This window comes from Scophthalmus maximus, chromosome 16 (assembly GCF_022379125.1).
Source record: "Scophthalmus maximus strain ysfricsl-2021 chromosome 16, ASM2237912v1, whole genome shotgun sequence".
NCBI classification, from domain to species: Eukaryota; Metazoa; Chordata; class Actinopteri; order Pleuronectiformes; family Scophthalmidae; genus Scophthalmus; species Scophthalmus maximus.
The window spans coordinates 16323404-16346195 of NC_061530.1; the positions used below are offsets into that span (position 1 = coordinate 16323404).

Consider the following 22792-nt stretch of genomic DNA (forward strand, 5'->3'; position numbering starts at 1 on the left):
CTGAAATCCTGCAAACTGATTGAAATTTGCTTGAAGTGGATCCCTGGACACGGCTACATTTAGTTTACCGACAGCCAATGTGTTGGGCCTGGACAGAGAAGTGGATGAGGGGGATTTGGGTCATGCCTAGAATTAGTTTCAGCGTGCGGAGCTGCCTCTAAAAAGGTAGTGGTATCAGTGAAACCTAATCGTTGTGTAAATTCCATTTATTATCATTATCATTATGTCACCTACTGGTTTGTTAATGGTAGTCATGTGTTTATGTTTATTCATCTTGTATATATTGTTGATCCATGTGTTTGTCTTCCTGGTATTGTGTACTGTGTAACTTCACTCGGAGCCATTGGAAACCGAAGTCAAATTCCTTGTATGCATTAACAATTATGTTTCAGATTCTGCTTGAGACTCTTGAGTCCCTGCTGTACTGGAGTCAGGTGGCGCTTGTTGTTCACCACGGGGCACTCTGTGGTCAGTGTGTGGTAACTCCCTTTTGAGGAAGGACAAGAAAAACATTTCAATATAGTATACCACTTTTTTTCCCTTTATATCTCGCGCCTTCGCCGTCATGTTTAGGCTCGAATGAGTCCCTCCGCGGCGTTAAACGCTTCATATTTCAAGGCTGACTCCGCCCCTCCTAAAGTAGCTTCGGCGTACGCTCGTATTAGTTACAAGTGTATACCTACAGATCCAGCGCGTCACAAGAGCTGCGGCGACAGACCAATGGAAATATAGTCTCGGACAGGGGCAGAGCTAATTGACACGAGAAGCAGCCAATTAACCGACGTGTCGCCTCGACGTTGTAACCAATCGCCGGGCATATGCCAAAAATAACACCTCCTCTTGTTCAGCACCCAAAGTCGAAGGATAGCTCTGAGCTTTCAATGGAAGAAAGTGCTAGATTTGCCAGTGTTGTATAATATAACCAATTCTCAGTGTCCATATTTGTTTTGGAACCATCGAAACTATCTTCTTTTAAAAGTGAGAGACAAGAACTGGCGTCAAACATGCGTAACAATCAACGCTGTCCTAGCAGGGAACCGCCGCGAAAGGAATTATCGCCGCTCGTCTGAGGCCAATCTCGATTATTATTATTTTTTTTGTCAAATAAGGAAACATAACATAGCTAGCCGGCTAACGTTAGCACCGTGGGTTTAGCTAGGTTTAACGACACATCTTCACACAGACAGCGGACTCCAGCAGCTGGTCAAGATTGGATCTGCGTTCGCACAGCAGCAGGAGAACGTAAGTAGCATGGTTGAATGTGCGCTAACGTCATTAGCTTAGCGTTTGACAACCGGGGCTAGTTGCGCTCGCTCCAACGACGGCTAACTGTTAAGTTAACGTTAGCATGCGAGCTAGCGTGCGCTCGCACTAGCGAAACTAGGCCCTTTCGTGGAGGGAGCAGTGTTGTGAGTTCAGCATGTGGTCAGTGGATTGGTATTTTTTAATTTCTCTTTTTTAAAACACAGAAACGCATTTTTTTTTTAATTTATTTTTTTTACATTTAACAACCAAGTCTTAATGAAAGGAATGTAATGAACGGTGGTGTGTAATAACGTTAGCGCTCAAACCAAACCACTGTCAGAATTAAAAATAAACCAAAACAAAAAAAAAACACCGACGGTCCGGCTGAAGTTTCAAAGTCACTCGGTCAGTCGAGCACAATTGTGTACGAGGCAAAACAATTTCAAAGTATCACTGGCGTCAACGTTCAGTGGCCGACACGTTGGTCTCCAGCGCTTAGTCGGGTCCCAAAGCGAGCTAAGCTAGCTAAGCTAGCACGGCGGAGGCTACACACCAGCCACACAAGCAGCCAATGAGAGCTCAGCGGACTCTGTCATACGAGTGTCAGTGGGGAAGCTCGGCCGCCCGGTGGTATTTCTCACGACGGGACATGATGTGTTATGGAACCGCCAGTCGGTGTGATTCATTCCAGTCGGTAGCCATGGAGCGACATGGACGTGCAGAGCCCTTCTGCAACCTGAGTCAAACGAAACTGCGCGCAAGCGCCAGTCGGATGGCCACTGTGTGTCTGTGGCGACCTGAGGAGGAGGACGACTATAACCGCAATGGGCCCCGGTGTCGTCGTTGAAGTCGCCCAGTTCACGTGAGCTGTAGCCCGGGCAGTTAGCAGCGCAGATGTGGCTGGTCAGATGTTTATCAGGGAGTCATGTTTTCACTGCGGAAGGAGCAGCAACGCTTCACCCGTTCTCCCTTTGCTCGTTTTTACACCTAAAATAGTTCAGATTGACTTTTATTCGGGGGGGGGGCGGGGCTTAGAGCTTGTCATAATTATCCTATATGAAATCAACTGTCATATGAAATACCTGAGACCTTGTTTTGCTTTAAAACTTATCAAGTGTTTGTAAGTTTGTGCTTCCTGTCTCAGTCGATCAATGGTAAATGGTAAATGGACTATATTTTATACAGCGCTTATCTAGTCATATAGACCACTCAAAGCGCTTTACAGGAAAGTCCCATTCCATTGTTTCCCTTAGGTTTATTGGGGGGGGGGGGTTTCACAAATCACGTTAAGTTTCATCCCAATCTTTCATACAGGAATGAGGAGTAAGGTGTATAAGTAAAGTGACCTGAAAAGACTTCTGCTTCACATTACATGTAAAATACAACAACAACAACAAAAATTCAATTCAATTCAATTTGACATTTTGGGGGGCGGCCCTCCCAATTCAATGGTAGGGGAGACACTGCATTTATCCATTCACACACATTCACACAGCGTTGCTATTTGCCGCGCATTTTTTTGTCACATTCACACACATACACATATGCTGTCGGAAGAGCCGTCCGAGGCGAGTTAGGGGTTAAGTGTCTTGCACTACGGCATGTGGACTGACGGAAGCTGCGATCGAACCGCCAACCTTTCGGGTTGGTGGACGAAGGACTCTGCATCCCGAGCCGCAGCCGCCCCTTGATGGTACAGCAAAGTCAGATGCTACTGTATGCACTGTGTGATTATTTATTTATAGTATATTTTATATGTATTGCCTATAGTCCAGGCGTGCTCAGGGCTTGCCTGTGTGAAATGTACAGGGTTTGGCCCTGACCATAAACATGGGCTTGGTTGGTGACACCTAGCTTTACTTTAGATATGCAGCAGTATAGGTCTATATGAGCATATGTGATCAACCATAGCTTGGAGACTACTTAAGAAATTTTTTGCTGATATAATTAGAGCCTGGCTGATAACATCGGCCAATATGCAGAAAAAAATGCAGAAAAGATGTGCAATTTATTTTGACATTCACTAAAACATTTTGATATTCCAGTTCTATATATTTGATTGTACATATTTGTGTTTTCTTTATATTTTTTATCATAATGTTTATGGTTAAACTGTAGAATATCAAACATTAGCAAGAATTACAACACCTCTTATCACTGATTTAACCTATCAATCACCCCTATTAATTTCTTCCCCAATATTGTGATAGGAATGTCTAAAGTTTTTCATGCAGCCAGGGCTTATTCCTCGTTTTACTCTACCCAAACAGCCGTCTCTGTCCAAGTCAGTCAAAATGAAAAGTTCAGTTTGGACTTTCCTTATTATTGAGCAGCCCCCCCCCCCCCCCCCCCCCCCCCCCCCCCCCCCCGCAATGTAAACAGTACTTCTGATGCATGTGTCCTCTTTTCATGGCAAAGAAAATATTTGCTGGGATTTTACGTTTAAAGTGAGGCTCTTGACTTGGGCCAAGAGTGTGGGCAGACTTTGCTGCCTCTTTTAATTATCAGGAATTTTATATGATCCTACACGATGGAGTCATTTTAAATTGCCCCCAACATTGTATTGCAGAGACTTGTCATCCAAACTAAGCTTCTGGTTGATTCACATTTTTTCATGAATTTTGTATTGTGCTGTGTTGATATTGAGTCTGGCAGCCTTCCACCCATGCGCAGCTATATCAGATTGCGATAACATGCAAAGTTGACCAGTATACGACATCGCTTGGTGTTTGGCTGGTGCCCTGCAAGTCGGGAGGAGTTCTATTGCTGATAATCCTATCTGAGTTAACCATCTCTGTGTAAAGACTAAGGAGCAGATGAAACACATCTGTGTCAGCGTGAGATTGAGACAGTCATCAAACTTAGTTTAGAGCTTGACAGATCCGAAAAACGGCCTTGGCTATGTAGCGATGGGTCTGTGGGCATCGCAAGGTGCTTCACTCTGTGCCGTGTAATCAATATGCCTATTTTAAAATAGTATAAATATTATCCCATACAGCGACACATGGACTGTCAGTAGCAGATGCCTCATCTAAGAACAGACATCCACTTCAGTTGACACTGTGAGCGCTGACAGGATAGAAACTGAAAGTCTGCTCACTTATTCGTCCGCACTGTTTGTGTTAACGAGACGTCGGCACAATATCTGCAGACAACTGTTATCTAGTGTTTGCTGCCCGACATCAACAGACGAATGAAAGAAGAATCCACACATGTTTCGACGTCCTCGGTCTCGCATCGCGTAGCCAAAGATTGTATCTCCTCAACAGAGACAAACCCAAGAGTTCGGTTCAGTGTGCAGTTTCTTCTGTCATTCCCTCCCGTAGATGAAATCTCTAGATTTGCTACGAGAAAGCCAGTCAGCTAACCATCCCGGGTGATGAGAGGACGGTAATCTGCGGTGGGTCCTAAAAAAGACAATTATAGTTCCTTGCAGCCCTAAATATTCTCTGCTACACTCAGAAGAGCCATCAATAACTCCATATGTATGGCAGTGGCTAATTTATATTTCCTTATTTTTGACTGGGAAGTAGCTTGAGTGCGCAGATAATTATCTTTTATGTTTTAGTTTGTAAGTCACTCATTAATGAAGGAGATCTTGGATCTAGGAAGGAGAGTGCAGCCCAGATCCCATACAAAGCAGAACCTTTTGTTTTAAACTGTGTTTGATTTCCTCCAGAGCTGAAACTGTTAATTAATGTGTAAGCAAACTCATCTGCAACAATTCTGATAATCAAAATGGCAAAATATTCCTTGTTCCAGTTTTTAAAATATGAACTGCTTCGGCTTTTTTGTTTTTATAAAATTTTAAGATTTTTTAAAAGTATTTGGGCTTTGAAAGTTTGATCAGACAAAACGAGACATCTGAAGACGTAACGTGGAATCAGAGATGTTATGATGGGCACGAATTATTGGTCAATCAAAAAATTAACAGCAGATATGTCGATTATATTGCCCTAATTGCCTCTTCCACTTTTACATGAATCTTTGAATTTGGAGACCAAGTTATAAGTTGTGTTGGTGGTTGGTTTCCTCATTGGGCACCTTGATGCTTTCGTCCCTGAGGATTACACAGAGATTTCTCAATGTCACGATTAGCCTAGCATTGAAAACTGTCTTTACACCTGTCATGTGTCACTTTTTATCCATGAAGCTTCTGCTTTAGTGCGTTTGAAGTGCGTCATAAAGTGAAAATCATATTTACTATTATGCTGTCAAAGAAAGAAAAAAAACTGCGTGAGAAAAAGTGGTACCAGGCTGAATTCCGTCGACAGGTGTGATTCGGGAGTTGTACGGCTGACATTGGAAGCACTTTGCTACAGATCAGTGCACAAAGGGGAGATGAAGAAATGGAGGGTCAATAAAGTACATTGACGAGCCGCATGTTGGATCTATGCACCTTTGTTCTGTGTATAATAAAATAAATGTAATGGGGAAACAAGGTCAGAGTTGAAGTATAATAAACGTAAAAAATTTCAGCAGGAGCTTTTTTAGGATTAGATAAGATAAAAAAAAATGAATTAAATTCATAACAACAGATATAGGAATGTGTGGCTCTACAAGTAATCACGTTACTCAGGGGATCAATTACACAACGTGGGCTGTGTCCCAATTCAAGGCTTGTCTGAATCAAAGTCTCTTGCTTTCAAGACAGAATACGTCATAACAGTTGGACAGGACTGTTCCATTCCAGAGACTTCTCCAAATGCGGCTGTGAAATGTGACCCGGCGTATCCTCTGCAGTCCTCACTCGCTATCCCACAATCCACTCTGGGTGCGCGGGCTTAATGGCGCTAATCACGTGGCACTTAATGCAAATATGGGGAAATGTCACATGACTGTGACGTGTTCATCAGGTGTTTTCCTTTATTCATCACTCGCTAAATCCATCACATGGAATGTACCAATGAAAGAGCCAGGGCAAAGTGTGAACGTTGTTAGACAAACCTCTGATTAATCTTGCAAACTGCCTGGATTATTTGATAATCGTGGGATGTTGCAGTAAATATAATTTTTTTTCCTTGCGTCTTTCATATTTTCATTTCTTTTTTTGTTGTTGCTGCTGATATCTACTGCTGTTGGTTGTTGAAAGGCAACATCTTGGTAATACATTTGAGCAATTTTGAGTTAACAAGTTGACAAGAACTACTAAAATGCTTAATTTACTTGGTCTGCGTGACTCAAGGTTATCTAATCCTGATTTGGGATCTAGGTTAGTCTTCATGTACACAAAAACTATGCCGATATCAATATAAGGGAGTAGAAGATTTCCGATACGGTACATCTGCCGATATATTTATTTTAATCTGTCAATGATTCCTAAAATGCCGTTATCAAACCTTTATGACAAAGAAATGTAATTGAAGCTTGATGTTTTATACATTTTATCATAAAAGTAAATAACTGAATAAAAAGAAAACAGATACAACCAAATATATAGAACTTGAATTAAGAAAATAAGCATACTGTATTTTACGTAAAATGTAAACATAAATACATTTTTTTTCCTGCATTGTTTTTTCTGTACAATAATAGATTTCATATCAGCTGACAGCGCTCAGTCGGGCACTAACAAGATCCATCACGACATGATGACAAAGTGGAACTGATTGGTTCTTATCAGACAATTAGTGACTGATAAGAACCAATTAGAAGTCAATATGGTTGACTGCATCATTATTTCCAAACCTTTGAATATTTTGTATTGTCCCTCCATACTAAAAGGCAGCCCTGGAGTTTTTTTTAAATTAAAACGGGAGGAGTAGCGTTTCCCAACATCCCTGTTTTAGGTGCGTTTTTAAATGCCAGTAGCATTTCCAAAAGTCTCAGTCTTAGGGGCTCGAAAACTCGCGGAGTAGTGTTGACACCTGAGAAGTTCTTATTGAAATGTATCTTCTCAGACTCTCTGCTCTGACTCGTATGCTGTTATCAAATTAAAATCGAGCAATCAACGAACTGTTGAAACCAACAGTCCCAGTGACTTGCAACATATTGATGTGTTCACTTGAAACTACGCGTTGAACTTGCGGCTAAGATGTGGCTCCATGCAGCATTATGTCATACCTGACCTTCCTCTTTGCTCTCCGGAGCCAGTGGTTCATGGCAGGCGTGCCTCTTAGCATCGGTGGGCACCTGGTTTTGACCTGTGATACCAGCAGCACGGGTGAGGGCAGTTTTAAGTGGTTGAGACTTCCTGGTTCCAGTGTGACGGCTCAATGGGAATATTTTCTGGGCATTTCCGTGTGTGTGTGTGTGTGTGTGTGTGTGTGTGTGTGTGTGTGTGTGTGTGTGTGTGTGTGTGTGTGTGTGTGTGTGTGTGTGTGTGTGTGTGTGTGTGTGTGTGTGTGTGTGTGTGTGTGTGTGTGTGTGTGTGTGTGTGTGTGTGTGTGTGTGTGTGTGTGTGTGTGTGTGTCAGTAGTCAATTGTAGTGTCGTCAGCCACAGAAAACTCATTGTATCTGCATGTGTTATTGCAGTCTGCATGTCTCCTTTCAGGGTCTCGCTGCTGCGACTGCTTTAATGGATGGATGATGCAACTCCCCTTTCCTCTCTTTACCAGGCGTGTGTGTGTGTGCGTGCGTGTGTCTGTGTGTGTGTGTGTGTGTGTGGGGGGGGGGGGGGGGGGGGCTGTAGTTGAATGAAGCTTAGCCTGGATGTTTGCACTGCAGGGTGGGTGGTTGCTAGGCAATGGCAGTGTGTTTGTTTTATTTTTAGAGAGAATCACTGCCGGTGAACAAAACAGATTTCTCTTTCCTTCACACACACACGTATATGTGAACCTTCTCTCTTGCCTTACATTAACATTCAGGCTACATTTGAAGCTCGGTCGCTGGTGGTTGAGGGGAGACCGTGAAAGAGGGAATTCTGTTGATATGATCATATAGCACGAAAGCAATAGAAATGCCAGTGGCCCACTGCCCCACCCTGGACATGAAATCTAAACTGGCCTGGCGTATTTATAGAACGCCTCTTTCTTGCACATAGACTATGACACTGCACACATGCGCAGACACACACACGTTCCTCTGAAACCAGCTGTAGTCACCCCCTGCATGTACAAGCCTTTTTTGGGCACACGCTTGTCATGCCGTGTATGTGTTCATGTGGGAGTTAATGCAGGGCGAGAAATCAAAATGTTGAGAGAGAGAAGGAAAAAAAAAAAAGACGCGCTGAGGGTGCTTTCAATTTTCATAGTCTTTTACTGATTGAGTGCTGCAACTCCTACCAAGCAATGCATACCGTAAGTAGCTCCATACTGCAGACGATTAAGTCCGAGTTGGTCGGTGTGATGGGAAAATGTGGTGCAGGTCAAAAACGCCAGAGATATTTGAATACTTCTGTGTCTAGTGTTACTGCTTCTGGATGACAAAATATTTACCAAAATAAAATAATGATACAAATATATTTGTGTAAAGTTTTGTTCCTTTTTCAGGTAGGATATTCCAAGCTCTCATTTTAAATTTCCCTTTAAATTATAGCAACAATAAGGCTTTTTAATTTTTTTTAATTTTTTTTTAATAATTTCTATTCTTTAAAAAGGCTGTTCCTCATGTTGGACTCTTACTAATGGTAATTTAAATACCCCCACATATTGACGGTTTCCTCCGCATTCCCTCGGCAGGTGAACATATCAGACCCTGCTGGTTCACTGATGATTCTCTCCTTCCAAGTTAACTAATAGTATTAGTTACTGTGTGAAAGCGGTTCTGCGCTCAAAGAAGCTTAACAGCTGCAGTGTAATCCTCAGCTCTGTGGTTCCTCCACTGCTATCTTTGTCTTGTTGTCAGTATCTCTGGCTCTCGCCATCCATTAAGTAATTAAAAGCACCCTGTAATAATAGTAAGAAGCAGTTTACTGAACTAGTGACACAAAAATAACTGTTGAATTACAGAGTAATTTATAGAACCATCTTTTCTTATATATACAGTTGTTTACCCGTGCAGTTGGGCAATGCTCCCTTCCTTCCCTGAGTCATTTCTACTATGAAAATAACTAACCACATTTAAACCAAAAATGTGAATGAGAGCCCTCACACACTGGAAGATCCAACTTATCGATTTTGAGTTTCGCAATGCTATGATGATATTTTAACCGATTGTAGTTTTCTTACGGAAATAGCAAACCTGATACAGCCCTAGGAATTTTTTTTGAAATTCTTGTGACCATGATATATTTGGAGAAGGACTTTCAACTTCTCAGTGCTTTTGGATATTCAAACTATGTAGTGGTGACACAATTTTTTTTTTTTTTACATTTACCTGCAATTTTTATTGTTACTTCTCCGCTGAATCCCGACATATATCTGCTAATACTGGCCAATTTTTCAGTCTATCTATAATTTTAATTGTACAGTATATTCAATGTACAGAAGAGCATTTGGGGAGGGATAGATTATCATCTTTGTCCTTGCTTGTGATGGTTTAATGGTTCCATTTCTTTGTTTCATGCTTCTCTTTCCGCAATTCATCTCCAGCTATAGGCAGCAATGGGTGCATTCCTGGACAAGCCGAAGACGGAGAAGCATAGTGCCCACGGTGAGGGCAATGGGCTGCTGTATGGCCTGAGCTCCATGCAGGGCTGGCGGGTGGAGATGGAGGATGCCCACACAGCCGCGGTGGGTCTCCCCCACGGACTCACCGACTGGTCCTTCTTTGCCGTCTACGATGGCCACGCAGGCTCCCGGGTGGCCAACTACTGCTCCGGCCACCTGCTGGAACACATCTTGACAGGAGGGGTCGACTTCGGTTCAGGAGCCGGCTCTGTGGATGGCGTGAAGGACGGCATCCGCTTGGGCTTCCTGAACATTGACGAGTACATGCGCAGCTTCACTGACCTGCGGCAGGGCCTTGACCGCAGCGGATCGACAGCCGTGTGCGTGTTGCTCAGTCCGACCCACCTCTACTTCATTAACTGCGGCGACTCGCGGGCCGTGCTGAGTCGAGACGGCAAGGTGGGCTTCTCGACCCAGGACCACAAGCCCTGCAACCCCCGCGAAAAGGAGCGCATCCAGAACGCTGGCGGCTCGGTCATGATCCAGAGGGTAAACGGCTCCCTGGCTGTGTCCCGGGCCCTGGGGGACTACGACTACAAGTGTGTGGATGGTAAGGGCCCCACGGAGCAGCTGGTGAGCCCAGAGCCCGAGGTGTGCGTGTTGGAACGAGCAGCCGAAGGAGACGAGTTTGTGGTGTTGGCGTGCGACGGGATCTGGGACGTCATGTCCAACGAGGAGCTGTGCGAGTTTGTCCGCTCACGACTCCTGGTGTGTGATGACCTGGAGAAAGTCTGTAACTCGGTGGTGGACACCTGCCTGCATAAGGTTAGCTCACTTCTCCCCCCACATACATTCTCACATGTTGAAGGTGAACGAGTATACATTCATAGTTACCTGCTTTTCAGCTTTTCTCCAATTTTACAGCTATGGAACCTGACTCCAAGGTTAAGGGTTAGAATTTAAATATATAAAAAAAATAAAAAGTTGAAACAAGTTGAAGTCCAGTGTGGATGGAGTATTGGACAGAGTTTGATGCTGTCTTTTTTAACATTATCCTTGTTATACTAATTTTAATGTTTCTGAGTATTGATTAGTTCGCTCAGTCGTCCTGGTTACTTTGAGACAAATTAATAGTTTGCTTTCATTAAATCTGTGATAAAGCTGCTGCTCAGTTTTGCTGGCGCATCAGATATCGCCTTCAGCATCATACTACAGTCTTTTCTTATCCATATATTTTATGCATAAATTTCTTTAATCCCAATTTTTCTTGCGTCACAATGTAAGAAAAGGTGATCTAATGTTTCAACAGAACTTAACATCTCACAGTGAGTGGTCAGATAAATCAGATGTTGAATAATGCATCGCGGCTTTCAAATCGGTGCCAGTCCACTGGCCTTCTCCGTCATCGATCCAAGATAGAGCAATCAAATCACTCTTCGCCCTCATCCACCAGTGCTCATCTTAGACAGTTGTCTTTCCGTTCATCACTTATTATTTTTTGTCTGGAGTTCTCCCAAGAACCTACAAGTGAACAGCAGCCGGGTTATTTTTACCTTACTGGAAGAAAGGTTATCTCAAGTAACAGCGACACGCCATCATAAATCCCCTCTGCTGCCACTGCCTTTTGTGATGTATGTGACATTGTACACAACCAAAAAAAGTTCCTGTCCATTGGTTTAAGGCTGGACTTCATCTTGGCTGTAAATGCAAGCTAATGTGATTACTCATGTTTAAAATAGTTGGCAAGTTTTTTAATAATCCAATAATAATCATCTTTATTGTATTATGGTGAATCTGGCTTCTTCGCTGTAAGGATTTACTCTTTCTTGTGTGTTACATTATTGTAAATTATTTTATTTAAAATGAAATACAAACGAACACACTTTCTTTCCCCCCCAAAAAATATTTCATTTGAGTTTTCACGTGCAAAAACAATACAACGTATTCCCACTAAGCCTCTACGTATTATACAGACAACATAAAACAAGGTAAAAGAAAAACAGAGACGCCTCAACCAAGCCTGGATATTAAGATTTCCTCCCTAATAAAAAGATTACATTCTGCTTTGTTTACGTCCATGTTCGCTTCACGCTTACAGTAGCCGTCTTTGCCGGTGCATTGCTGCGTCATGTTAGAGCAACTCTTCATCTGCCCAAAAAATAACCTGTCTCCAAAATGTTGATATTGTACTTAAATAACATTCTGATAAACTTCAAATCTGTTACTGCCTACTACTGCCAGTTGCAATCAATCACTATTTACACCATCTGCGGCCCCTCCTCGCCAAGTTTTTATATTTGTGTCAAAAAGTTGTCAAAAAAAGTGTCACTACACAGTAAACAATGACAAGATGTTTACTACATAGTTAATGTTTCCTTGTGTTTGTTCCCTCTCATCCTGCAGGGGAGCAGGGACAACATGAGCGTGGTGTTGGTGTGTTTACCCGGAGCTCCCAAGATCTCAGAGGAGGCTGTGAAAAAAGAGGAGGAATTGGATAAATACCTGGAGACCCGCGTTGAAGGTCGGAACGCTTGACACACGTGTACAGCCACATCTTGACACATAGAAAATAAAAATTGACTGACGAAAGGCATTCATCATGGTGTTTAATTGGGCACAGTTACATAAATCCAAAATTTTAATCACTAAGACTTAAGACGATGTTGTCAGTGAAAATTCATTTTGTCGTACTTAAAGCGTTGAGTGAATTTTTTTAAACATTGAACTGTTCAGTGGTAGTTAAATGCTTACACTTTTCGTGTGACCCAGCAGTCTATCAACCCTTTTTTTTTTTTTTTTTTTAAAGGTTAGTGAAACAAGTGGCCATATACTGTGCTCAGTTTCCGTGTACATAACCAGGACAAAATAAACATTCTTTAGAGTAATCCAAATATTTGAAATCGGTCTGCTACACACTCTGCGCTGCTGCAAATGGCAAGTAGATGTGTATCTGATGCGGGTGATTTCTCAGCCTCTGCAGAGTAAAGTGGTGGTTTTATAATGCACAACAACCTTGCCTCAGTAGACAACACAACCTCTCACAAACGCTTTGTCCTCTTTTGTGCTCGCGTGCAGAGCTACTGGGAAACTGTGGGGATGCGGGAGTCCCTGACCTGGTGTCTGTCCTGAGGAGCATTGCCACAGAGAACATCCCCAACCTTCCACCTGGTGGCGGCCTGGCCAGCAAGTAAATATCCAACTAAGATTAATACAATGACGTCATTTTCTTATGGTTTAGTAACTTCTTGGGTTGGACGTTAACACTCGAATAAAATCACAAATCACAGGTTCATGTTTTGAACTATCGATTTTGGATCCATAATTTCACAAGTTGGGAATAGTAATCATAATTATTTGCATAACACTGTTCTTATCGCAGTCACACATTACAACAAAGGATATGCCAGATGAGAGGAAAAATTTAAAATTCTTTCTAGAAATCTCTCGTTTATTCACCTTGTCTCTAAAATGTCAGACAATGCTGAAAAATGCAATCATTTTCCATTTTATTTGGCCAAAGATATTTGGAGTATCGTGAGACATGACAAGGAAAAGCATGAAAATCCTCAGCGCTACAAACAAACACAACACAAACACTCAGATCAGTAGAGACTCCGTAGCGTCTTGGTGCATGAATAGCGGATACTCAAGTATTGACTCAGTCGCCTTCTTGATTCCATTACAATCCCAATCAATATACATTTGCAAAGAATGAACAGAGTGTTTTATATACTGTCAGGAGTCGTTCTCTTTGCTCAGCTGTGTGCGGTTCATGTGTTTGCAGACGCAGTGTGATCGAGGCGATGTACAACAAGCTGAACCCTCACAGAGAAGAGGAAGGCGTAAGTTGATCTCCCTCTAAACCCCTCACCTCTTCAACCTTTCACCCCTGCCCCTTAACATGACCTCATAAACACACACACCAGCCCAGACAAGGATACTCTCTTTTGTACGCGTGTGTATGTGTTGGAGTGAGAGAAAAATGAAAATGGTTTCAAGTGTGAAAGAGGGTGTAGGATGTACTGAACAACACACAGCCTTGGGAATCTTAGTGAAACTCTGTTTGCCGCATTCATGTTGAAAAGCACCGAAGGGCCCCTGCGGTCAGATTCAATTTTGTATTTATCATTGAAACAAGATATATAGCAGGACCTTGACAAAGCTTTTGAACTCTTGGCATGAACTCTTTAAACCAACCGGCGCATTGCATCTAACGCCTCACCACCCTGGATTGAAAACATCCTGACCGTAACAACTGGAAGCCTGTGAAGTGCAAAATGGATTGAATAAACCAACTGTAATATTCCAACTTCCAACTTGTACCAACAATTTAAAACACTTTAATGATAATGTTTTTATACTTCTTGATGCTGATAAACTGTGAATAACTGAAGCTTATAGAGTCAGGAAAAATTAGTCAAAACAGTCAATCATCATCATTGTGAAATTTGTTGACCGACACAAAGCCAAGTAGAAAAATTTTGATATTATAAATACTAAGATACTTGTCAGCTACTCTTATAATTGATCTGTTTGTGATGCATTTGTTCCCCGTACAGCGAATAAAATAACTTTTTTTTTCTTTTCAAATCTTCAGTTTATTTTTTAATTAGATGACCAGTAGGACAATTTAGTTTGACTTCATTGCAGTTTTTAGGAAGATCACGCGGCAAGCATCATGATCATTCATCAAAAATCTTTTGAAACAAACTGTGTGAGTTACTATGAAGTTCCACATTGTCATTTCCCTATATGCATAAAAAAACCCTTCTAATTTGGTAATTTGGTAATCTCCTTCTTTACTGTATTCACAAACCTCTAAATAATATTAAACGTTTAATCATAGCACACTAAACATTTTAATCTAAAAGACTACAAAATTCCTGTGTGATTTTAAAGTGCTTAACTTAGTTCTCATGGTGGCTATCAAGAAGTAAATAATAAAAAAAAAGAACATGGTTCCAAATCTTGTTTCACCAGACCTTGAAGTAAGTGCAGACTGTAACAAGTACCTCAGGGCACTGGAAAAATACTGAAATCCGTGTAAGCTAACGTCATCTTTAGAAGTTTCACATGTAGTTGTTGGAGGAAATGTCACAACCAGCATCTTAAAGAAATAACTGTGAAGGCCACAATTTTTACAAATGCTGTTGTGTGTGTGTGTGTGTGTGTGTGTGTGTGTGTGTGTGTGTGTGTGTGTGTGTGTGTGTGTGTGTGTGTGTGTGTGTGTGTGTGTGTGTGTGTGTGTGTGTGTGTGTGTGTGTGTGTGTGTGTGTGTGTGTGTGTGTGTGTGTGTGTGTGTGTGTGTGTGTGTGTGTGAGCACATGAGCACATGAGCACATTTGTCACATTAATGTCAGTGGAGTCTTGACTTGCAGGCTCTTTTCTCTGGGCTGTGTGGGTGCTGACCAACCCCCTCCTCTCTGTTGCACCATGCAGCGAAAATCACAAAGGGTTGTTGGCCACAGGGTCAGAGGTAGTGCTTGCATGGGCCTGTTCGACTGGAGCAAGAATGTCTCTGACATTGTCATGCTAGTGTGTGGTTGATATTTGTGTAACTGTTGTGTGTATTGTGCCACTGCTTGTTAGCCGTATGTATGTATGTATGTATGTATGTATGTATGTGTGTGTGTGTGTGTGTGTGTGTGTGTGTGTTTGACAATGGAGCGTGCCTGCAGAGTCTGACCCATGGCGTGTCACCTCAGGCCTCTGCGGGGGGAGAGGAGGAGAGTGAGGAGGGAGGTGGCAGTACAGCGGCTCATCTGCTGGAGGCTCTGCGGCAGTTCCGCCTCCACCACCGGGGGCAGTACCGCACGGTGCTGGAGGAGTCCCTGGTCGCCTACCACCTGCGGGGGGAGAGCGCCGCAGAGGGAACAGGGGAGAGCCCGAGGACCTCGGACAACAACGACGGCCAGGAGCAGCCCGCCTCCCCTCCCTCTCCCCCCTCGCCCCCGCCCTCACCTGCCACTGCAGAGCCGGAGGCCAGCCAAGATGCGCCCACCCCCGAGTCCGATCCCTCCTCTGATTGAGCACCCCGCCTGCATACCCAAGCACCCATCTACCCCCTCCGACTCCAGAGCTCTAGTCAGACGTGCTATGACCTCTCCTCTTTCCCTCAACGCAGAACTTGAATTGACACATTGGCCGTTTCTGGTTTTTTTGTCATCATGTGCAACTTCAACTGCCATTTATGAATATTTTTACAATGTGTTAGAAATACAAATGGCCCCTCTGTCTATTCAAGTTCTGTCTGCGAGCCACATCTATACCATATACCGAATGAGGACTCCTTTCTTTTCCTGATTTGTCTCCCCTGTCCTATCGCCACCTTGGCTTTGATTCCCCAAACTTGCCAGGCCACTTTTACAACTTGACCACACAGACTTAACGTTTACAATAGCAGAGAATCAAGGTTAATTATTATTAAGTGTAAAAGTGACTTGTGAAGCAAAAAAAACATAGCACTCCATGACCCACAATTTCCAGTTTTGGCTTCTGGCTGATTTCCTACTTGACCCAACCCCCCCTCTCTCTCAGCCTCACTCCCCCCACACCTGCTTACAGTGGACAAAGAAAAGGAGAGGGAACACTCTGCAGCTGTGTCTCCGACCTACTCCACGTACAGACTCAGAACACACTCTTTTGTGTATATGTATGTATGTTTGTATGTATGTATGTGTGTGTGTTTGTGTGTGTCGGCATGAGTTTGAGAGACCAATCACCTCTACACAAATTTTGTGAATTCGCGAGTGGATGATGCTTGAGTGTTGACCAATTTATCAGCGTACTCTGCGACGTTAGCTTGTTTGAATCACTGGCCCATACAACCACAGAGGGATGCTTGTGTGGGTGGGTGTATACTTTTAGTCCTAGCGACAGTAAATGTAAATCATTCCCGAGTAATTCCACAACATCACCGTTTAGTACACTGCCTCAAAATCACGCACATACAGGTTAAAATAAAACATTGTGAGTCCAGGCAACCAATGTGGTCATAAGATGTAAATATATGTATCAATGAAAATAAGACTCAAAGTCTAAAGCCCGACTGGTGGCCCTCAGGCTGTTCGTGTCGCCAGATGAAAGTTAACATCGCTTCTAAAATCAAAAAGGCTTTGTCCTTTTTGTACAGTTTTCTTTCTCAGATGTACAGTATTTGGCACGACACGGCGTGAAATTGACTAAACTCGTTTTTCAACTTCGCCAGCTTTCGTCAGAGTCGACTGTAAACCGCTGTCAGCAGCTCAAGTCACTTCCTCTCAGTGTGGGAGACATGATCCTAGATGGTTCCAAATTTCAGGGAAGCGGAGTTTGAAAACATTTCTAATCGAGCTCGAATCTTACCCAAGTGTGGAAAATGTTGCTCTTCCTATCTGTCCTCCAACTTAAAAAGCCTTATAGGTCCTTTATCCTGGTCACTTCTGCACCGCTCCTCTGTGTCATGGTGACGATAACAAACCTGCGTTTAAGGTTGTCAACAAGGAGGCCACAATAGGTCTGCTTACAATATAATGTAACTATGGGACCTTATGTGCTGTCTCGAAAAACACCTGCTACACGCGTGGTTCTCACCAGTAATGTTCTTTTTTCCCGGCTTCCTTCGCCACACTGAGGCAACTAAAGCGACACAAATATGAGATTTATTCATCATACGAATTCTTTTCTCCAAACAGTATTTTTCACACATGCTCCCAGCCGCTTCCCTGGGCTTTTTCTTCTTCAGTGAACCCGTCCAGGATCGTCTCCGATGCAGCCGATGAGACCGTCGCCCACCACAGCTGCCGTTGTCATGTGCTAATGTTTGCATTCCAAAATGCCCACACGCTTGTTAACAATGCTATCCAAGACTTGTAACCGTGACAACTTCAGCTGTTTTGAGCTGGGCACTACTGTCATCGTGCTATTGTTAGAGGGGTTCATCTCAAAACACAGCACAAGAGTGTAAGCTGCCCTGCCAAAGCTCAGTGCGGACAACATGACGGTTGAGCTCAAGTTCACTTTGAAAAGAAGAAAGGTGTCCATAAACTTTTTTACTTTTTGTGCTTTAGATAACAGCGTGGCCTTAAGCCTGGCAACACGCTCAGGCTAACGCATTGTCAAATCTACGTGCAGTTAGCGCGTTAGCACACATGTTAAACGTTAACATCGCTTACATGTAGTAGTTCACTTGTGAGAATCCTAGCAAACAGTGTGTAGTGTTTGTCCTGGTGGCTTGCTCACACGGTAACGTGTATCATGTGAACATGCTAGCGTTAGCACTCAGGTGTAGGACCGCAGTGGCTTATGGACATGCTGTAGTTCATTTTTAGAGGTTTTTTATATCATAAACTGAAGTCATAGACAAGTGGAATATTTGACCTGATCATGGCACTAGATTTGGGGATTGGGACCATAATTCAAACATACATACATAATTCACCTTTTGACCAAAATGTTGGACCTGGCCGACCAGTGTTAACATCCCTAAGGTCACACTGCCACAGTCGCGTGGCTGACCACATCCAGTCCAAGCCTTAAACACCTGCTTCAGCACCTTTACACCTGGAGAACCGTGAATGTGTTTTGTGTAAGTTGGCTGTGTGTGTCTATAAAGGTGCGTTAAAAAAATTTTCCGCGTTGCCAGCGAGAGCTCATCTTATTTGTGTGAATAAACACAGCCCCGCGAGAGTTCACCCGTTCCCTTTCGGACGCGGACGTCGGTGACTAATTGTTAAGACATTTCAAATCGACCGAGTGAGGCGAAAACTGATCTATGCATATTTGTATTTACTTTGTAAATCATTTCAATTTTGCGTTAGGTGCGAATGCACCAAAATTGAGCTAAAATATGATTGTACCTATCTTTTATTAAATATCCCACTGCTTATTGCTGCCAGATGCTGCTGTTTAACTGTGGCTTGATGAGTTTCACAGCTTGATAAAAGCCCGTTACTCAGTTTATTTAATTCACCAAAGGTTATCGCATTGTTCATGATGATATAATCTGAAACTGTTAACCTCATCATGGACATTTGATTCAAGCTATAGTGTTTATTCTTCTATGAAAGCAGGGCGAGCGAGACTATAATGCCCTGCACCTGGTGATAATGCATGCACTGCTATTCTATTTTACAATATCTTAAGGCACTTAACTTTTCGGGAGGGGAGGTTATTCTAAACACTGAGTGTGTGTGTGTGTGTGGGTGTTTGTGTATGTATGAGTTGTATTTGTACGGGGTTTCGTGGGCCAAATCAGTCCTGCACAGTTAAACATGACAAATGAACAAATAAAAATGATTTGACGTATAATGCTGCGACTTTGTCAAGTGTGAGTATCTCTCGGTGGGAATTGGCCGTACAGCTGTGTTTCCTCTCTAGTCTCTTTCAGTCCGGTGCCAAGTGAGTCGTCTTGCAGATGTGTAGGTCGGGGTCGTGTAATTAGGGGTTTAAAAAGCAGAACAAGTCAAATTTCTTGTATTACATGTCACGAAAAAAAGAATACGGTGACACTTGATGCAGGGCATTCCCTCAAAAGTTACAGGGATTTTGTTGTCCTTACAATATTTATTGTGTTGTATATGTTCGTGTGAAGTTTTTGTGAACATCTCAAGCGGAACATAAATCCTTACCTTCGTCGCCCTCCTCTGTCAGCTTTCATCCCTCGCACTAGACTTGTAATTTCGTGTCGGCTGCTTAAAGACATTTTAATATCTGTCGTCTCCTTTCAAAACAATAGCAGCTCTCCGGTTTGAAACGTGTCAAACAAAATAAATGCCTGCCACCGCCACCGCCACCACTCGAGCTGGTGGTGATGAGCGGGAGGGAAGGTGCGCAGTCTTGTAGGGACTCCATTCTCTCCATTTCTTCCCTGTTTTTCAGTCTGACAGTTGGCCTCGTGATTCTCCGCAAGGTGAGTCATCAGAGGTCTGGGTTCTGGTTGTCATAACGTGCTGGCTGGGCAGGGGGGGGGGGTCTCACTGTCTTCACCATTACGCATTCATTTTACAATATAACAGAGGGCAGTAAGGTTCAAAATGTACCATCATTCAAGACGCTAGGAGTGGTATTCAAAGATACTAATGCAAATCTCTCTCCCGTCTCTTTTGCTTTTTACTCGCCCAGAGTGCCGGTGAGCTGGAGGACCCCTGGTAGCCGTGGCAATAACCCCCCCCCCCCCCCCACATCTCCTCCCGGTGACCGGAGCATCCGCCCACAGGAGGAGTCTCTCTCCATTGCGCCATGTCTTTCTCCACTAAAAAAAGAGGACATGTGGTGTGTCTTGGAGTGCGTGAGTGCGTATGTTGGTTGTGCATGTGTGTGTGTGTGTGTGTTTGCAGCAGTGGGACAAAGATGACAAACGACAACTACACACACATGCATACTGCTTTATACCTGGAGGGGAAAAAAAACAATATCACTTTTCAGACATGTCAAGGTTTTATGAACTGAAACAATGTGATGGTAGAGATGATTTTTACCATTGAGGTGTTGTATTTTTTTTGTTCTTTTCTTTTCTTGAATGTTGACAATTAACACCCAACTTCACAATGACATGAGGACCTATAGTGTGTGTGTGTGTGTGTGTGTGTGTGTGTGTGTGTGTGTGTGTGTGTGTGTGTGTGTGTGTGTGTGTGTGTGTGTGTGTGTGTGTGTGTGTGTGTGTGTGTGTGTGTGTGTGTGTGTGTGTGCGCGCGTGCGTGTGCGTGCGTGCGCGTGCGTGCGAGAGAGAGAGAATGTGTGAGAGAAAGATGAGGTTGTGTTTCAAGGAGGGCCAAGAGAAGACAGATGGAGGATAAAGACTTTGTAATTCTTCTTCTCCTGGACATTTTTTGTGCTCCTGGGTCTGATAATTGCCTAACACCCTTGCTTCTCCCCTCCTAAAAGACAGACACACACACATACTCTCTAACACACACATATACACAACACACAAACGCTCTAACACACACAGACACCAAAACCATTAACCCACCCTACACCCACCAACTCCCACTTCCACCTGTGCACATATGTGCCACCACTGCAGGGCACTGCATGAGGACTTTGGTTCTATAAGTACAGCTACGTGGTTTTCTCGTCGACCCGGATGGACAGCCATTGGTTGAGACTGACTGTACCCGAAGGACCTCTGGGCTCTTGATTGGCTCCTGCCAAGTGAGAAGTGGAAATGTTTTTCTTTTTTTTTTCCTTTTTCTTTTTCTTTGCTCATACTATTAGGATGATGACGATGATAATCACGATGGGGAAATGGGAGGTTGTTTAGTTTACCGACGAGCCGAGGGCAAGTTGGACTCATGGTGGCGGGTCGGGTGGGGTTAGGCTGTTGTATCACTGGTTGGACTTCCTCTAAAGAGGAGGGGTTAGGGCCGGAGGGGTGGAGATCACACATGCTCCCCCACCTCCTTCCTCACCATCGCAGTTGGAGGTACACATACTGGCGGACTGTCCAGACAGAGGTGGAAAGTTTTTGTTTTAAAATTAAAAAAAAAAAAATGTAAAAAAATTGTCCATGAGGTTACTAGCCGCTCGCTGTGTAGAGTGAGTAAACTCCCTGTTTTAACCCTGTTCCTGGTTCTCAGACTGCATTGGTAATGTTTGTATTGCTGTTGTTTGATTGCACTCACATTTGATTACAGAAAGCGTCTATATATGAAATAAAATACCTGCCAAGGACCCAGTGGTGGCTGCATATTTCAATAAGGCATGTCCTGTCTGAATGTTTGTGGCGCAGCCTTCGACTTCTGTGATCTGCTGATGTTTCTGTCACTTTAGGTTTACAAAACACAACAGGATTTGGTTTTCAGTCGTATAGGAAGCCGCAGATTACACAGTTTCCATTTCCGACGGTTTGTTTGAGCTTGTTTTGTCTCATGTTTGTTATTCCTTCTTCTTTTATAGGATGGAGTGTGTTACTGCGAGGGTTGTGTGTCTGTCGCCGCCCTGCTGGGATTACAAATTCCTACCGTCCTTGTCGACCTTGATGTTTGACCTCTGCGTGAAGTAGAGAATGTGCAGAGACTTTCCTGCAGGTAGTAGGGAAAATATTTTATTAATTCCTCCCGGGGGAACTTGAAGCAGCTTAGAAAGTAATACAGAACAAAATAATTCCCTCTGCATCTCAAAACAAATGAATTGTTGAAAACTTTTCCAAGAACAGCAGATGTTTTAGAATAAAGACAAAGAATAAAGATTTTATGAAAAAAGCATCTAAAAATTCAAAAAATGTGCATAACATACAATGTTACAGTGATGTCATCATATTCAGCCAGGGACCTTGGTTGAATTTCATTCTCCTTCTCTCAACCTTTGTCACCTGTTGCCTCTAAACTTTCCTCTCCACATTAGACCAAGGCCAATGATGCCCCTAAAAAAAAAAGTAAAAGATTGTGTTGTTCATTATTTTCAAGAGAAAAGAGGAGAATGCAACCGCAGCAATTGATTTAGGATTTCTCCACCCACCCTCTCCTTTTGGATGACTTCAAGATCTGAGATATGTTCAAGGTGTTCAGCACACCCACCTTATTCAATAATAAGTAGGACTTTTTTAGGTAGGCTTCGGACTGTAGACGTCGGCCTCTTCTCAGTTTCACCTTTATTGACTGACTGGAGGACATTTGCATTGAGAATTTGCTGATATTGTTGTTGTATTAACTCCATTTCACTACAAAAATCACCAAAGTAGGTTCAGTTACCCTGCACACACAACGAGCAATGTGCATAAAACAATATTCAAAACAGTATTTAAAAAGTACAGAATAGACATGAGGTACAACACAAACAAACACTTCAAACTGGTACAAATTCTGGATGATTGCACATTATCCTGTAACACTTCATTAAAGCACCGACTCTGTGCATCTGCAAAATGCATCCACACAATCCTTGTTATATGAACCAGTTTTGCGGAAGCATAATATAACTGTATAAAAAAAAAAAAACGTAGGTTAAAATTAAATCTGGGTTGTTTTTTTTCTTAGGACCACGCCGGTCGAAAAACCAACAAATTATGGAAAACATGCACATGGCATGTCTAGATGTTGGAAATTAATCTCACTACACATTTGAAGATTTAAAAAAC

The 22792-nt window shown here is 43.0% G+C and overlaps 1 protein-coding gene across 6 annotated transcripts; it reads left to right on the forward strand.

Annotated features, from left to right (window-relative positions):
* Positions 1-823: 823 nt before the first annotated feature.
* Positions 824-21387, forward strand: ppm1bb (protein phosphatase, Mg2+/Mn2+ dependent, 1Bb). Of its 6 annotated transcripts, none has more exons than XM_047327494.1 (6): positions 824-1242; positions 9718-10560; positions 12139-12256; positions 12811-12922; positions 13520-13577; positions 19594-19818. In XM_047327494.1, the coding sequence occupies exons 2-6, from the start codon at positions 9730-9732 to the stop codon at positions 19738-19740; spliced, it is 1266 nt and encodes a 421-aa protein (XP_047183450.1). In that variant the 5' UTR covers positions 824-1242; positions 9718-9729; the 3' UTR covers positions 19741-19818. The 6 variants fall into 6 exon arrangements, with proteins under 6 accessions (XP_047183450.1, XP_035467838.1, XP_035467842.1 ...); XM_035611945.2 differs by lacking the exon at positions 19594-19818 and adding an exon at positions 15441-19028; XM_035611949.2 differs by lacking the exon at positions 19594-19818 and adding an exon at positions 19837-21387 and having other exon boundaries at positions 825-1242.
* Positions 21388-22792: the final 1405 nt, after the last annotated feature.

Excerpts from the sequence above, each read along its gene's own strand:
- ppm1bb (XM_035611945.2), top strand. The coding sequence starts at position 9,730 with ATGGGTGCATTCCTGGACAAGCCGAAGACGGAGAAGCATAGTGCCCAC. Across the intron at positions 12,257-12,810 it reads CCTGGAGACCCGCGTTGAAG|AGCTACTGGGAAACTGTGGG; the intron begins GTCGGAACGCTT and ends GCTCGCGTGCAG. Across the intron at positions 12,923-13,519 it reads GGTGGCGGCCTGGCCAGCAA|ACGCAGTGTGATCGAGGCGA; the intron begins GTAAATATCCAA and ends ATGTGTTTGCAG.